General features: G+C 43.5%; 1 protein-coding gene across 1 annotated transcript; it reads right to left on the reverse strand.

The window, feature by feature from the left end:
- Window positions 1-1,817: 1,817 nt before the first annotated feature.
- Window positions 1,818-12,112, reverse strand: Clrn2 (clarin 2). Its single transcript, NM_001191097.2, has 3 exons — window positions 11,728-12,112; window positions 5,486-5,665; window positions 1,818-2,604 (listed from the first exon to the last, which is right to left on the reverse strand). Exons 1-3 carry the CDS (start codon window positions 11,978-11,980, stop codon window positions 2,339-2,341), a joined length of 699 nt encoding a protein of 232 aa, NP_001178026.1. The 5' UTR covers window positions 11,981-12,112; the 3' UTR covers window positions 1,818-2,338.
- Window positions 12,113-15,936: the final 3,824 nt, after the last annotated feature.

Genomic DNA, 15,936 nt, shown 5'->3' on the forward strand with positions numbered 1-15,936 from the left:
GATCCTGGCAGCTGTCTCCTGATAGTAAGAACTCCACTTGGGGGTTAAATATCCCATCTTAGGTTCTTTGTTCTATATAAATAGTCATTGCTCTCTCTCTCTCTCTCTCTCTCTCTCTCTCTCTCTCTCTCTCTCTCTCTCTCTGTGTGTGTGTGTGTGTGTGTGTGTGTGCGCGTGCGCGCGCGCGCGCGCGTGCACTAATGAGGGAGTCAGCATTCGCAAAAGATTCTGACCTCATTATCATATCATTTGCATTATGATCTTCCTTGCAGCTTTCAAGACTACCACAGGAAGAATTACCCTACAAAGCAAGGTTTGGTCTTCCGTGATTTGGGAGAGAAAAGAAGTCACCTTACTCTTATGAATTTAACAACCACTTCAACCTCCTAAAAAAATCTTCAGTGCTTGACCCATTGGACTGCTCTGTCCTTTGGGACCGCATTCTCCATTCTCTGTATGGAGTATACTCAGCACTGTGCTTTGCTAAATGAATGCCTACTTAAATTGTCTGTACCTCTTTCTTGAATCCTCTCCTTGAACTGAGAAGAACCTTGCACCTTGTGACACCAATGGTTGGATGGAGACTCGGAGATCCAATCTAAAGGGAGAATTCTCTCTCTCTTAGGGGAGGGCTGTTTTTTTTTTTTCCAATTAGGGTATTCAATTGGTTGAATGAAGATCTTGAACTTGTAAAAGGTCAGATGCAAATGTTAACTTTATCAAAAAGCGTCTTCAAAGAAGCATCTGAAATTTTGACCGTTATGGCCTACGTGAGTTAACACATTAATTACATTAACTCTTACAAGCTGCTTAGAAAATGTCACTCATAACAGGTCCATGAATGCCACATTCTCATCGCACTCAACACTCTCATGCCTGGCCTCCCTGGAACTCCATGCCTGTGTGTTCCCTCATTACTGGTTCATCTTGGGATCCTTTACCAACCTTGCATCCCTCACCGCTGGAAAAAGTGTACTCAGCTCTCACAGTTCAGATCAAATGTTAGCGCAGAGAAACTTTAATACCGCACTTCATCCAAAAGACTTCCTTCCTTCCTGTCCTCCTACACTGGGCTACATTCTTATATTGCCTTGCTTGTACACCAAACTGCAGTTCAGCAGCATGGGTTTAAAAGTATAGGGGATTTCCTGAAGGTGGCAGTTGTTTGAAGGAACTACCAACCTTAGAAGGAACAAAGGGAAGGCATAAGAATTATGAAAATGTAGAAGCTCAGAAATGGGTTCCATGAGCCTGAATGACCTCTAGAAACGGCTGCCATTACTCAACCTTGCCGGATGGGCCATATGAACAAGAGATCCTGACCTAGCAAGAGTGGGTATCAACTGTTTGCTGTTGACCACACCTTACCTGTCACAAGGGTCTAGAGGTGGGAAATTATAAAGATATTTTGCTTTATTTATTAGTGTGGATATTTAATCTAGTAATGTATCTTCTGTATTTTCCTCTGTCTTTGCATAGCTTCTATCATAATGGAAGTAAGAGTTTATATTATCTAAAAGTAATATAAATTCTGGTATGGGACTTATTAGGTTTCTTCCCTCTTCTCACCAAAGTCATGTAACGTGTCTATTAATACCTTGTTTTCCCATCTGTCAAGTGAAGGTAGAATGGCGCTGGTTACCTGGGAATATCAAGAGGATCTGGCCAGTTAATAGGTGGGAAAATCTTGGAATAGTGCTCTGACCAATTCCCAGAGTGCTTGCTTAGTGTAGGCAAAGCCTGGGCTTGATTGGCATCACCAGATGCACCCCCCTCCAAAAAAAGCCAAGCAAACGAGCCAGTGTCCAGCACATGGCGGCAGCTCAGAAACCCACACTTATTTCCATTCTTAGATACTTGAAATTCTGGGTAATACATTACTACTTCTCAAGAATAGAGACATGATCAGCACAGTCTTCTTTGCACATTCCAATACTGTAGAGAACAGATCAAGGCCCTACCGAATCGTAATGGAGTATATGTAACTTATTTGTAGAGAACTGCGCTTGTGGCATCACCAGCAGCACCGTTGGGACGTCACAACAGAGCATGCAAAGTTTTTATTACCTCCACTTTTGACAGATGAGGGAACTGAGAATTAGTGAGTGTTAGATACAGCTGACAAGTTCAGGAGTCTCCAGTTCATCTTCAAGGGCATCATCATAAAGAAGCACAAGTGCCCTGGTCATCAGGACAGTTTTTTCCTCTCTGGGACTCCTGTAGTCCCTTCAGAGCCTTCTTCTTACTACCAAGAATGGGCGCACTGTGGAGCGAGGAAGCTGGAAAAGTCAAGCCTGTGCCCCCATTGACGTCACAAGGTGTGAGCAGGAGTCCGTTATCAGTATAAGATGTCCTCGGGGGTAACTGTAGCCTCTTCCATTTTAGTCTTGACTTCCGGGAGGGGAATTTGACTAATGGCCACCACGACCAAGTTTGCTGCGTGGGCCGAGGCACTTGCCACACAGATCCAAAACGATTCTTCATACTGTTCTTCCACCACTACAAACTGAAAAAGCCTCTCCTGGAAGTTGGCGATCCTTTCTGTCAGGTCATGAAACTTCACTGCAGCCATGAAGCTGCTGATGGCTAATGCCACGACGCCACCTGAAACCACAAACAGCGCCTTTGTTTACTCCGTCTCTTTGCAGTTGTGAGGTCTCTGCTGAGGTGGCAGTTCTGTGTCATGTGAAAGAAAATCTTTTGACGAACTGATAGAGCATCACGAATTTGAGTTTGTGTTTAAAAGCAGTGCCTACATAAGTATGAAAGGCAAGAGTGAGGGTTTTCCAGAACGAGAATAAGAATGATGACCAATGGACTTGAATCTGAATCTCTCACTCTTCTTATCCAGCAGTATCCCCATTAGAAGACCACTCTCCAGGCACCTGTACCTCTGTGTATATGGCGAGCACCATGTAGGGAGTGGTAAGGTCCTATCTTGCAGGGTGAGAGTCACGTTCTGGCTGCACTGTTCTATAGAAGGTGGGAAGTAGCCAGGAAACTCTGGAATTCCATTTATCTCCCTAACAATTGAGGAAAACGTTGAAGTTGTTGGGTAGGTCCCCCCCCCCCACCATTTTGATTTAAATGGATAACCGAAGAAGACATGTGGGATTGAGTCTGGCAGTGCATGTCTATCATGTCAAGACTTGTGATGATAAGACAGGAGGATTGCAAGTCTGAGGACATTTGATCTATGTAAAGAGAATCAGGCTGAAAAAAAGAGGCCAGGCAAAATAGTATCCCAGTACTTGGGAGGCAGAGAGAAGGTGGATCTCTGTGAGTTTGAGAGTAGCCTGGTCTACATAGAGATTTCCAGGCCATCTGGGTGGTGAGACCCTGTCTTGAAAAAAAAATAACAAAACCAAAACCCACTTATAGCTGTGTGTTTAGACTCACACCTGTAATGTTAACACTTGGAAGACTGGAACAGGAGATTCACCATGAATTGGCAGAGACGGTGGGATACAGAGTAAGACCTTTTCTTTAGAAAAATAGCAGTATCACGAGTTATATCTGTTATGTTTTAAAGAGATTGTTACATGGTCACGAAAGAAAATTTAAACAACACAGATAACTCTAAGTGGGAGAAATTCAGTCTTAGCTTCACCCTGAAGGCTGGACAGACTTTGTACATGTTAGTATATTTCTTTACATTTCATTCTTTTTAATACAATTTAAAGTTCTCTTAATTAAAATTTAAATTTGGTTTCTTTTTCCCTTCATGTGTACATTTTCCTGTTTTGTTAAATATCCTATAAAGGCCTGACTTTAAAAACATGTACACTAGGGGTTGGGGATTTAGCTCAGCGGTAGAGTGCTCGCCTAGCAAGCGCAAGGCCCTGGGTTCGGTCCCCAGCTCCGAAAGAAAGAAAAAAGAAAAAAAGAAAAAAAAAACATGTACACTATTTTACTCTTGAGCCTCGCCTATCCTGCGATGGATGCTCTGGCTTCTGGGACTCTAGATAGTATGAATGGCTGCAGCAAAGCCTGGGGCTCATGTATCTCTGTATTCTCTTCCTTCCATTTTCTATAAGCTAGGAAACTCTGGAATTCCAAACCCCACTTATCTCCCTAGCAATTGAAGAAAACTTTGAATCCCTATATGAGGATGAGAGTAGTGAACAGAATTGAATACTGTTTCCAATGAGATCCTGCACAGATATAGGGCACCTGCAATCCTGGTGACTTTTGTGTGCAAAGGCAGATACAGAACAACTGATGCAGTATAATATATGTTACCAAACCAGCGCCTGTGTTTATACTTTATGATCTTCTTATACAAAGCAAAGGAGGTGAGAGGTTATTGCCACAGTGGAACCTTGACCATCTTATATGGTTTTCTGAGACAGTTCTGTTCTCAAAGGCTTTTGTTATTTTCTTTATATATGATTTTTTATTAAGTACATAAAGGTAAATTACTAGCTAACTATTATTAATAAATTATTAGCTAATCCATAAGAACACATAGTGATACACTGACACTTTCAACAAAGAAAACATTCATTTCCACCAAGGTTTTGGACCTAGGAAGGGGTGGGGCATAAATATTTTAATTTTTTTATACTTCACACCCAACTACTTATGTCTCAGTGCTTGGTAGCCTTGGAGGCCCTTAAGGTGAACCCTTCCCTTGGAGTCAGCTTTGGACTTCCCCCTTCCTGGTTGTCTTTGCACCCCTGCCTTCTGTTTCCCTTGTAGTCCTGGAAAAGGAAAAGTCTGCTTAGGCACTAAATGTTCATATGGGCTGCAGTACCCAGATGAGAGCCATTAAGGGAAAGCTACCTTTTCCTGATTGGAAGAATACAGTTAAGTTCTATCTGGCCCTAGGTGGAGATCTGCCATTCTAAATGACTCCCAAACATTACAGTTTAGTGTCCCTTCTGTCAAGGAGTTATCTAGCTGGTCCTGTCAATGCCCTGACTAGGTGTCCACCCTTCCATGTCCCTTAGGAAATGTGACTTCTGTGAGAGTCTGCTAAGGGGATGGCGGGAGTAATTGTTTCCTTAATTAGATCATTCCTGTACCTTTCCCCAAAGCCCTTCCTTTTGTGTATTCACTTATGCAGCCTGCCCACCCTGCTGAAAATAGAACTTTCCTCCCGTCTTGTCACTGTTTGGGCCACAGCCACAGGCCTGAGCATTCTTGTCAGGGCACCTTGGTTTTTGTCATTCATTCTCTGAAGGTCCCCCTTACTGACCTCCATGACTGAGGCCACCAGCTCTCTTGATGTCACAGGCTTTCTTTTCTTCATCTCTCTCCTCCTGGGCAGCTGCCTGGGTTTACAGCTTATCTGCTCTCTCATTTTTTTCTTCTATACCCCAATAAAAATGCCCTTTACCTCCCTTTTGAGTTTGTTTTTAAATTCTTTCATTAACAAGACTAAGAACCCCCCCCAAAGGAACTCCGAGTTTCCCTGGTTAACACTTGGGAGCCCAGACTGAGGATGTGGACAGTTTGTTTCTCTCTCTTGGGGACTTCTTACCTGCAAGGACATTCCAAAGGCAGATGCCACCAGGGCCATTGACCGCTCTGTAGGGGACCTGAATGATGTTGAGAATAGCAAAGCCCATGCTGACCAGAGCCAGGGCCAAGGCCAGGAAGAGGAGCAAGAGAATAGTGATGTGCAGGCCTGCGTTGAGCTCCTTCACCAGATGCGGGAAGACTGCAGAGAGAAAGGATATTTCAACGTCAGAGTGTGGCTCCTTTCACAAATGCCAGAACTTGCATATCCCAAGGCAAGCAAGTAGAGGGTAAGAGCAAGACACAAGAATGCTTGGTTTTCAAAAACTAAGAGACTTCCTGACATGGGTCCATGGACCGTAGAGCTGCCACTTGTTATCGGGCCAGCAATCTTCTCTGTCTTGTAGTGGACACAAAATCTGAATGTGCCTCACAGGTGACATTACACTGACCCTGCAGTCCTGGGACCTGATGTAGATGGCTGTACTTCCTATAATCCCAAGGCACTGGCTTCGCAGAGTAAATATTATTGCCACCAAGCATCAAGAACCATAATACTCTCGATGTATAATACTTCGTGACAATATTGATTTTCCATATGAACGTGGCAGAATGGGTTAGCGAAATACTCATTAGTGTTTCCTTTCTTTCTGCTTGCCTCTGGTGCTAGCAGAGAAAAATGACATGATCTACTAAGAGTACTGCAAAGCCTCCCCAGGACAGTCTGTTCTCAGAGATGGCGTCTGTAGGTTTTGCTGTCAAAAGTAAAAACTCTAGCTTGGGAAAGGCATGCGACCTCTCAGAGTCTCCTGCCGTTGCCAGTACAGTGGGAAGCTAGTAATAATTGTGTGAGATAGGGGTAATTGCCCTTTGCTGAGCAGTCACAGGTTAAGTGAGCTCTTTAGGGTCATCACTTCCTTCAGTGTTTGTGATAAGGGATCTGGTGGAGGCTTTCAGCTCCTTTCACCCACAGGCTTGGAAGTATAAAGTTCATTGTCTTTGGCAAGGCAACCCTGAACTCTATATGGAATTATAGGCCTGTGTATAATGTGATATCAAGAGTTTAGAGTCAGCTCCTAACGACTCTATATGGAAAATCTAAAAGAATGAATTCTAAAGAACTTTTGAACACACTTCAAGGTTGCCATCCCTCTAAGCCTGAGAACCAGAGGTTTTTTTTTTTTTTTTTTTTTTTTTTTTTTTTTTTTTTTTTTTTTTACCATTTTTAGACAGGATCTCATTATATAGATCTGACTGGCCTGGAATTACCCTGTAGACCATGCTAGCCTCGAACTCACAAAGATTCACCTGCTTCTGCCTCCCGAGTGCTGGAATTAAAGCATGCACCACCACACTGGGCAGGAGTGAGAGATCTAGTTCTCACCCATGTACCCTGTCTTTACCACTCACATATTTCAAGGCACCACCCACATTCACATCCTGGGTTCCAAGTCAGCTTTCTTTTTCAGTTCTGTTTCCCTTTGTCCTTATCTCTGCAGGGTCATCTCCATGACTTTGGAAACTTTGACCCGGGAGATGGGCTCCTTTCCAAGGAGTTTGTCTTTCTCAGGCACGCTATTCCCTTTCTTTCCATTCCAACTCCCTTCTCTTGGAGACCTAACACTCACTTTCCAAACCCTCAGCCTCTTCTTATTCCAGATACAGTAGCTCATACCTAATTGCCTGTGCCATCATCCCCTTTTCTTGATCATGGGATCCTTAAGACAGATGACTAGCACAGCAACCCTCACTAAATCCTAAAAATCCAAAATAGTTACTCACATGATTGGCAAAGTTCAAAGCCCTTTGTTGATGGTGGTGTAGAAGAAAGTCACTCTTGAATCTTGTAGGGATGCTCACTCCTACCTCCCCGTTCAAAAGCAACTTCATCAAAGGCAACATCTATTAGATCATTGCTAGTCATTGTTGTTCAGACAGACCAATCAATGTATTCAGAGTTGAGTACATAACTGACTATTTGTAACAATCACAAAAGTTTGAAACTAGATTATAGATTAATTCCTTCAATCAGCAAATTGGCTGAATACATTTAGGTATGACATCACAATGCAGATTTTAGAAAGAACCAGCCATGGGCACATGATGATATGGACCTATATTTGGAGTTGATTAAATGAGAAATTGAGAATCACATGATGAGGATGGTGATGATGAAGAAGAGGGAATTGGGGCACATAGAGTTCTGTGAGGAAGGAGACAAAGAGAGCCTAATCCAAGCCCCAGTTGAAGTGTCTTAATTATATATAGTCTACTGGTATATGGTGAATCTTTCTAACCCTCACACTCATGTGTGGTACTTCTGGCTCAGGATCCCCCAGGGCTTTAATTACCTTTTATATATCACTACTTAGAAATCCAAGTGTTTCTTTGGGAGTTTCAATGCAACAGGTCTTTTCATTAGTTTTGAGAGGAACTCTACAGTGAACTCTGTTGTGCCGTACAGCACCCAGCAAGCTGTGACTCACTCCTCTTTCATGTTTGTCCTATTACCCAGAGTGCTAGGAACTCTAGTATAATGAAATTAAAGTTTAGTTTGTAACTTGGAACGTACAGCTATGAGCACAGCTGATCCATGGGTCCATTGGTAATCAGGTATAAGCTGTGTACAGGCACTTCCTACACATTCCTTCTTTAGCCTCTCTTTCCCTGACTTTGTTTCCCCTCCCCTCCCCTCCCCTCCCCTCCCCTCCCCTCCCCTCTCCTCTCCTCTCCTCTCCTCTCCTCTCCTCTCCTCTCTGTCTGTCTCTCTCTCTCTATGCATATACACATGAATGTCTAAATGTATGTGTGTGTATATGTACATGTGAGTGTGTACATGTATGTGCTCATGCATGTGGAGGCCAGAGGTCAGCCTCAGGTTGTTCCTCAGATGCTATCCATCTTGTTTTTTGAGTCTGTCACTGAGACCCAGGGCTCTCCAGTTAGTCCAGGCATGCAGGCTAACAAGCCCTAGTGACCCCCTCCCCATCTGTAGGGTCCCAGCACTAAGATTACAAAGAGCCATGCCACCATACCTGGCTTTTTACATGGGCCATGGTGGGGACGGAACTGATCATGCCCACATGACAAGCACTTGCTGACAGAGCTTCCCAGGTCTCTCTCTCTCTCATTCTTACAGATGAGAAAATCGAGGCCCAGATAAGTTAAGTAGTTTAGCCAAGACCACACAGCCAGGAAGTAATGCTTTAACTATTCTGCTAAAGGGCTGGCAGGAGAGAAATCAGAAACCTGAGATAAACAAGAGTTTAAAATTTTAATCACAATGCAGTTCAAACTCTAGAAGACTCACTTTGAATTTAAACTCTCTTTCTTTTTAAACATACAGAAGGGATACCTTGCTCAAATATCAGAACTGATTATTCTATCAGCACTAAAACTTAGATGGTTTATTTGTACCTGATCCAGAGACATATGATCTTTTGCCCTGGTGAGACACACAGACAAGCATGGGACTGGAAGTCTACCCAGGGGAGATACTTCTGGGGTAAGATGTAGGGAGGGGACTATAGACATAAAACGCCAACATCCTATATTTAAGGCAAATCCACAGAAGTTACTTCATATATTGTTTTCTCTGAATCTCAACCTTCCCTTTAATTAAAATATCATGATAAAATCAGGATAGAGGAAATGAACCACAGAGGTGGCCTCAGAGAGGAATGTGCTATGTCTCTAGTGGCTAGAGTTTAGTCCAAGTGTGCTTCGTGTCTCCTTTGGCACACAGCAGCCTTCCCTGGGCAAACCCTTGTCTTCTCCATTCATCCCTCTTCTCCTGGTGGTACCTCGCTTGTATCTCTCAACAGTATACCCAAAGGCATGCAAGGTCATTAATTAATTTAATGGTTGTTGCTTTCTTTCTGCATTCAGAAATTATTTATTTCAGATGTTCTAGGTGGCATATAGAGGACCTTAGTGGCTGGTGGTGGAAAATTTCTTGGTTTTCCCATGAGTACTGTGGGAGTTGAGTCTCTCAGATGCATCTCCAGGTAAGGCAAGCATTTGCTCGTAAATGAGGGTCAATAAAAAACTCCCTATTCTGAGGTTTCCCATGGATGAGCCTTCACGAGCTCCTCTCTGATGATTGGGATAAAGCTTTGAGAACCGGGATATTTCTGTAGATCTTCAGAAAGTGGGAAATCCCGTCAAGGGTGGGAGAGGCTAATATACCCCATAGCTACTTCGAGTTTACACTGTATTGGGCTTGAGAGCTGTGACCCTGAAAGAGAGGTAGTAATACACACAATGTCCCTAAACTACAGCATGCTAAGTGAGCTGATTACAGGAAGAAGCTGCCTTGGGCTTCCTGAGACCTTTCAAACATGACCTCTTCCAAGGTACTGTGAATGAACACTTATTACATCCTCTGGGGTGACCGGAGAGCAGCTGAAACCAGCATTCTCAAACACTGCTTAACTCACAGCTGAAAATGAAACACCTTCTATACACCTCAAACAGTTTGGATGCTTGAGACTAGATCACATTGGGAGAAACAAGGTTGGTGCCTGTGCCTATCTTTCTTAGAAGGAAGGAGCGGGAAAGAAAGGGACAGTCTGAATTTTCCCAAAGGGCAAACAGAAGGTGTTCATTGCTACAGCTCCCATTAGAAGCAGTTTAATTTCTGGGAACTGAGGGTGGCAGGGCCTTACCATTCAGATACCAGTAGCACGTTAAAGAACCACAGACAACACATGGCTGCCCTGCCATCCTCACACATATTAAAGTTTCCTAAGTGTCCGACAGATGCACTAGGCAGCAGAGCACACAGATCAAGTACCATCATTATGGTCTCCTTGCAACATACTTTTTTCTTTACTGTTTGTTGATTAATTTTCAGCTTTGACTTTGTTGGTGTGTGTGTGTGTGTGTGTGTGTGTGTGTGTGTGTGTGTGTGTGTGTGTGCCCGCGCGCGAGAGTACAGTTTGCATATCTCTGTGTGGGCTTTCAGAGACCAGAGGTAGACATTGGACGTCATACCATATCAATCTTGGGTTTATCACTTAGAAACAGGGTCTCTCACTGAAGTCAGAATCTGTCTCTACTCCCCATAGCACTGGAGTCCCAGGCATGAATGTGACCTTGCCTGAGCCACCCCTCCAGTCCTAGGCTGTGGTAATAATGGAGTCATTTCCCCAACACTTAAGATCTATTTTAATCACTGGGTGAATATATATATACTCAGACTTTTTGCTCAAAAAACATAATGAATGTGTATTTCCTTTCTGTATAGACATGAAGACCATTTGTATTTTGTTGTCAAGGGGTACAACCTTCTATTTTTATGTGTTTAATGAGATATAGGTCCTGGCCAAGGTTTTAAAACTTGGCAGAGTTCTGAGATACAAGAAGGAAGTGATGGATAAGATTTCTGATCCCCCTGTGCTAACAAGCCATTGATTAACTATAGTTTTATTGGACACTACTCATTAGTGATTGTTTGATTACAAGAGCTGCAGAAGACTGTTTTGCTTGGTTTTTTTTTTTTTCCTCTTTCCCAAGCCTTTTTTGGACTCCTGCCTTAGGGCTTCATGGGACTACTCCGTTTACCTTCTGAGGAGCTCTGAACTCAGGCCAATGCTGCTGGCTGACATCTTTAAGCCATCAAGTGCCTTCCCCAGCTGCCCTGCCAGGAAACGTGTCAGCTGCTCTTCACTGCTCCCAGAGAAGGCCCTCTGTTGTTCCTCAGGCTGTGCAGCTTTCAAATTCATGGATGTGGGAGCAGTTACTATGCTTTCTGGAGGTCCCCTTCTGCAGGCAGTCTGCACCTGTACACTGTTACGGACAGGTTAAGACTACCAGAGTCACACGACATGGGTCTGGCATCTGGCTCTGTTGTTTCCTGGAAGAATGCGTGAGCCCAGGTGAATTATGAAACTTCCCAAGACTCAATGCACTCTGCTGAAAAATGGGCACATTCACCATGCTCCCCTTGAAAGTGTGTTGTGAAGCTTAAACGAATCAGGCAGTGTGCAGGCTTCTAGTGGGATGCCTGACACTCGAGCACTTGATATTTTACTAGTTACTATTACTAGAAGTAAACTACAAAATATACACATTCCTTTTTCTAGAATTTTTTATCTCTTTTAGAAAAGAAAGTACTCTTTGCATTGCTCTATAGGAGATTTTGGTTGCCCATAGACTTTGATATCTGTCTTACATAGGCAAGAGTCAAATCCTATTTTTAGACATAATCACCCTACCAAACAAAATGTGCGCACATCAGTTTACATGCCCCAATATACTCACTTGTAAACTGGGACTGGCGGCCCCCGAGTCCACATTGCCGCACCTTGCAGCCTCGGAAGAGACCGTAGTAAATGTCCCCGATGAATTTGACCAGTTCTGGGTCTGTGGCATTGACCAAATCCACTCCAGTCTGACACAAGATTTTCCCGCTCAACCAATGAGGCAGAGCCAAGGCGACGATGATCAGAAGGAAGGAAGAGAAACTGAGTAGAGACGCCAGCCCATACCACACCTTCTTGAACCATCCAGGCATGCTAGTGAGTGCGAATCATCCCCCAGGGCTCTGGGCAACAGTTGAACAAGTAGACATCTTTCAGACAGTTGGGAATAGCCTGCTCCATACACACTAACTTATCATCCCTCAGTGCCTGCCTCCTCAGCTTCTGTTTACTCCACGCACATCCCCAGCCTCTGCAGACAATCTTCCCCTTGCTTGATATAGCAGAGTGTGTTACCCAAGGAAGTAACCTTATATCTCCTGACGGACTAGGGTTTCAGCCCAGGCTTTAATTGTTTCTCCCTTCAAGTATTTAAGTAATCCTGATGTGGACATCATAACGACCAGAGAGTTATCATCAAGCAAAATCATGTAGAATTGCTGACAAGGAATGCTAACTAGACTTTAAAAAAATGCATGGTGGAAACAAAACAGAAACCCATTAGCACTCACGTGTGTCGGCAACAATGTGCAGGATCAAATGTCGAGCTCTCCCAGGCATGCCCTGGCATTTCTTTCTCTAAAATGTCACTGCTGTCAGAATCCCCGGAACTGTTACTAACACCGTGAATCGACCCTGGTTCATAAGACTTAAATGGACATGTATGAATTAAAACTGTATGGATTTGTTGCTGGCTGAACTGTAACATGAAATCTATTGGTTGTGGCTGCAGGGCCATCCGTTCTCCTGATTTCACTTTTCCATGGCATCTGACATGGGTCAGATACTTTTATTTATTGATTTATTTCTTTAATGGATTCTCCCTATACATCTCAGAGTTGAATTTGCAGTCCTCTTACCTCAGCTGCTTCCTGGATTATGGATGATGGGGCAAAGCTTCTATCTGGCTGAAAAGTTATCATCTAAAACTCAATATCAATCAATCAATCAATCAATCAATCTATCTATCTATCTATCTATCTCTGTGAATGTATGTATTTATTATCTATTTATCTGTTGGTCTGTCTGTGCATGCATATCTATCATCTATATCTGTGTATGTATGTATATATGTAACTATATCTACCATCTATCAATCATTTATATCTCTCTGTGTATATCTATCTGTATATGTATCTGTGTGAATGTATGTATGCATGTATGTATCTGTATCTATCTATCTCATTGGCAACTTCATACATGCATATAATGTTAGTTTGATCATATTCTTCACCCCTTTCTCACTCTTACTCCCTTCCCACTTCCTCTGGATCCTTTCGTTCCACCAAGCCCCTCTGTCTCTATAATCTGTAGACCCCAGGAATGAATAATTTCTGTTCTCCATTTTATACTGTAGCTTTTAGAATTGTGACCTTCACTGTATTGCTGAATGTAGGGTCCTGTGAGACTGTCAAAGGCTACTCTGTGAAAACTTTGGGGAGCAAAACTGGGTAAAGGCAGCATAGTAAACTCTCCGGTGTAGTCACCGATCTCTGGAGGGGCTTCTCAAGTTTCACTGCTGGTCAGTGGGCGCCTTGGGATTCTTTCATGGAGACACATGAGCATGTTGTAGAAATGACACGATCCCACATGTTAGGGGAGCTGCTACACTGGTCTCTCCATAAGGGAAATAAAGAACAGTATTTCTGAAGCTTGTTGGGGGGCTCTACCAGGTACAAAAGGGTCCAGCATATGATTTAGCATCTCTGATGCTCCAGCAACCCTGTGGACAAGGGCATCGCTTTTCTTATGGACAAAGCAATATGGACACTGGATTGGAAGGAAGGTCTTTGAAATATAGCAGCTTACCTTTACCACAGTGACCTGGAAATAGAAAATGTTTATCTGACGATGAATGAGACGGTACCTACAAGAGCCCTGGAAGACTGCTTGGCATATTAATGCATGGAAAATAATGTTAACTGATATTCTTGTTCTAACACTCAGAATGCTTTTAGAGGGTAGGATGTAGTTAATGCCTTGGGGATCATAGTTCCATGTTAAATGATGAACTTACATCAAATTTGATGTTTTGAGGTTTTCAGAAAAATTCTATGGGATAGAATTCTGAGTTCTAGCAAGCTCATGCCATGCTGACTGAAGTGGTGGTGGTCAAGAGGAATTCTAATTATCAAAGACCAGGTTCAGTGTTGCTCTATTTAGGTAGGTGTCTGAGACTCCCATTTTTTTTTCAGTCAGCCGTAGGATTGTTGTGTACAGGAAAGTGAACTTGAAACAGTGCCTGACCTGTGGGAGGCACTAAACAAATGTGCCTTCCTCTCCCCTCAGACTTCTCTACAATTCTACCTTGGATAATGAAGCTCCGGACAGTGGAATATTCTGCCAGCCACTTCCTGCTGTCTACTGACATAGGCCTACAGGTCTTATTTGTTACAAGTAGAAACTGTGTTAGCTGTGTACAAGGGTGGGTTGGAAGTGCACAAAGAAGTTCCTTATAGCATCTGTCTCTGAAGGTTACACAGAACAGCCACAGATATTGGATCTTAGTCAAAGGTGATTTTCATCCATTGAGAAATCTTTGGAAATGTTTAAAGTGTTTTTTCTTTTTCTTTTCTGTTTTCCATCCTCCTCCTGGCTTCAGGGATTGAATTTAAATCCTCAGGCCTGTTAGGATTTAACACCTGGGTTATATCCCCACTGCTCTTTTTATTTTGAAACAGGGTCTCATTAAGTTACCTAATCTGGCCTTGAATTCAGTCTGTTGTCCAGGCCTTGAGTTTGTGGTCCTCTTGTCTCAGCCTCAGGCATAGCAGGGATTCAGGCTTGTACTACCAGGCTTGGCTAGAGATATTTCCATCTTTATGACAGAGGGCAGGGGGTTGCTACTGGCTTCTAGGGTTCGAGACCAGGGATGCTGTGAATACTATAAACATACAGGTAGTCTCAGTTCAAATTATCTGATGCTAAACACCAGCACTGCAGTTGTTAAATCCCTTGCTCATGAGCAGAAGTTAGTTAACTCGCAAGTGGTGGGGATCACCAGGATCTGCTGGGGACGGCTGTCATCATTTGGTGGGTCTCAACACACCTAGAATATCCTTTGCTTGGGATCCCATGCAGCCAGGGACCCATAGCCCAGTAGGCACGCAGTTTAGGACAGGCCTAAAACATCCTTAAATTTGTGCCCCTACCAGACCAAAGGCGGTTGTGCTATATACTAATACTATTTTAAATATTAGTAGTTACTCCCGATCACATTCTTTGTTTTAAAGTCATTAATTCCAGAAATGGAAATGTTTAAATTACAGAGCACTCCAAATTTGTATTGGCAGATTTTCACTTATAAACGTGTTCCCATTTACACAGTTGTTTTCCTTCTGAACAAATGAAACAGACTTCTAAGATGCTCAGTGAACTTTAATAACCAGGATTGACAAGACTAATATTGATAGCTGCGCAGTACTCACTGTACCTTTAAAATTCTTTTCTCCAACTCTAGGCACAGCCTATTCACATTTTATTTGCGAGGAAACTGAGGCACAGCACAAAACAATTGAAGAAGTTGCTTAGACTACGCAGCTGTTAGACAATGGGGGTCAGGCAAAGTTCATCTCTTATCTGGGAGTTACAATATTGTGGCCTGTTTGCATCTGTAATTATTTTCACTAACGAGCCCGGCAGCATCTGCTCTAATAAACCCTAGCTTCTGGCTGGGGCGCGGCGCTGGGGAAAAGCTCTCATTGCCCGAGGGCACACCCTAGGTGGGGTTCAAGACACTGTGGAGAGCGTGCTGCACGCCTACTGGGTAAAAGAGGGGGCGGGGCGGGTGGACAGGCACAGTTTAGAGCACGCGCCTAAGTTGCTACACTTTTATTGGCTCCAGAGCGGTGAAGGCGGGGCAGGTGGGCAGGGCACAGCAGAGAGCGTGCGTCTCAGCCGCTTAGCTTGCACAAGTTCACTGAAGGAAGGCGTGGTTTACTGTTATCTTACTTAGGGCGGGGTGGGCTGGCGGGGGCACAGTCGGGGTCACGCACTTCAGCTTTCGCGCTTCTATTGGCCGAATCAGGAGGCGTAGCTCTGTGATGGCTCC

This window comes from Rattus norvegicus, chromosome 14, assembly GCF_036323735.1.
Source record: "Rattus norvegicus strain BN/NHsdMcwi chromosome 14, GRCr8, whole genome shotgun sequence".
Taxonomy (NCBI): Eukaryota; Metazoa; Chordata; class Mammalia; order Rodentia; family Muridae; genus Rattus; species Rattus norvegicus.

What these genes read in the sequence shown, in the direction of transcription:
- Clrn2 (NM_001191097.2), bottom strand. Translation starts at nt 11,980, where the DNA reads ATGCCTGGATGGTTCAAGAAGGTGTGGTATGGGCTGGCGTCTCTACTC. An exon ending in CCGCCAGTCCCAGTTTACAA is followed by an intron (nt 5,666 to 11,727) that starts GTGAGTATATTG and finishes TTCTCTCTGCAG; the next exon opens with TCTTCCCGCATCTGGTGAAG. An exon ending in CCTTTGGAATGTCCTTGCAG is followed by an intron (nt 2,605 to 5,485) that starts GTAAGAAGTCCC and finishes TTGTGGTTTCAG; the next exon opens with GTGGCGTCGTGGCATTAGCC.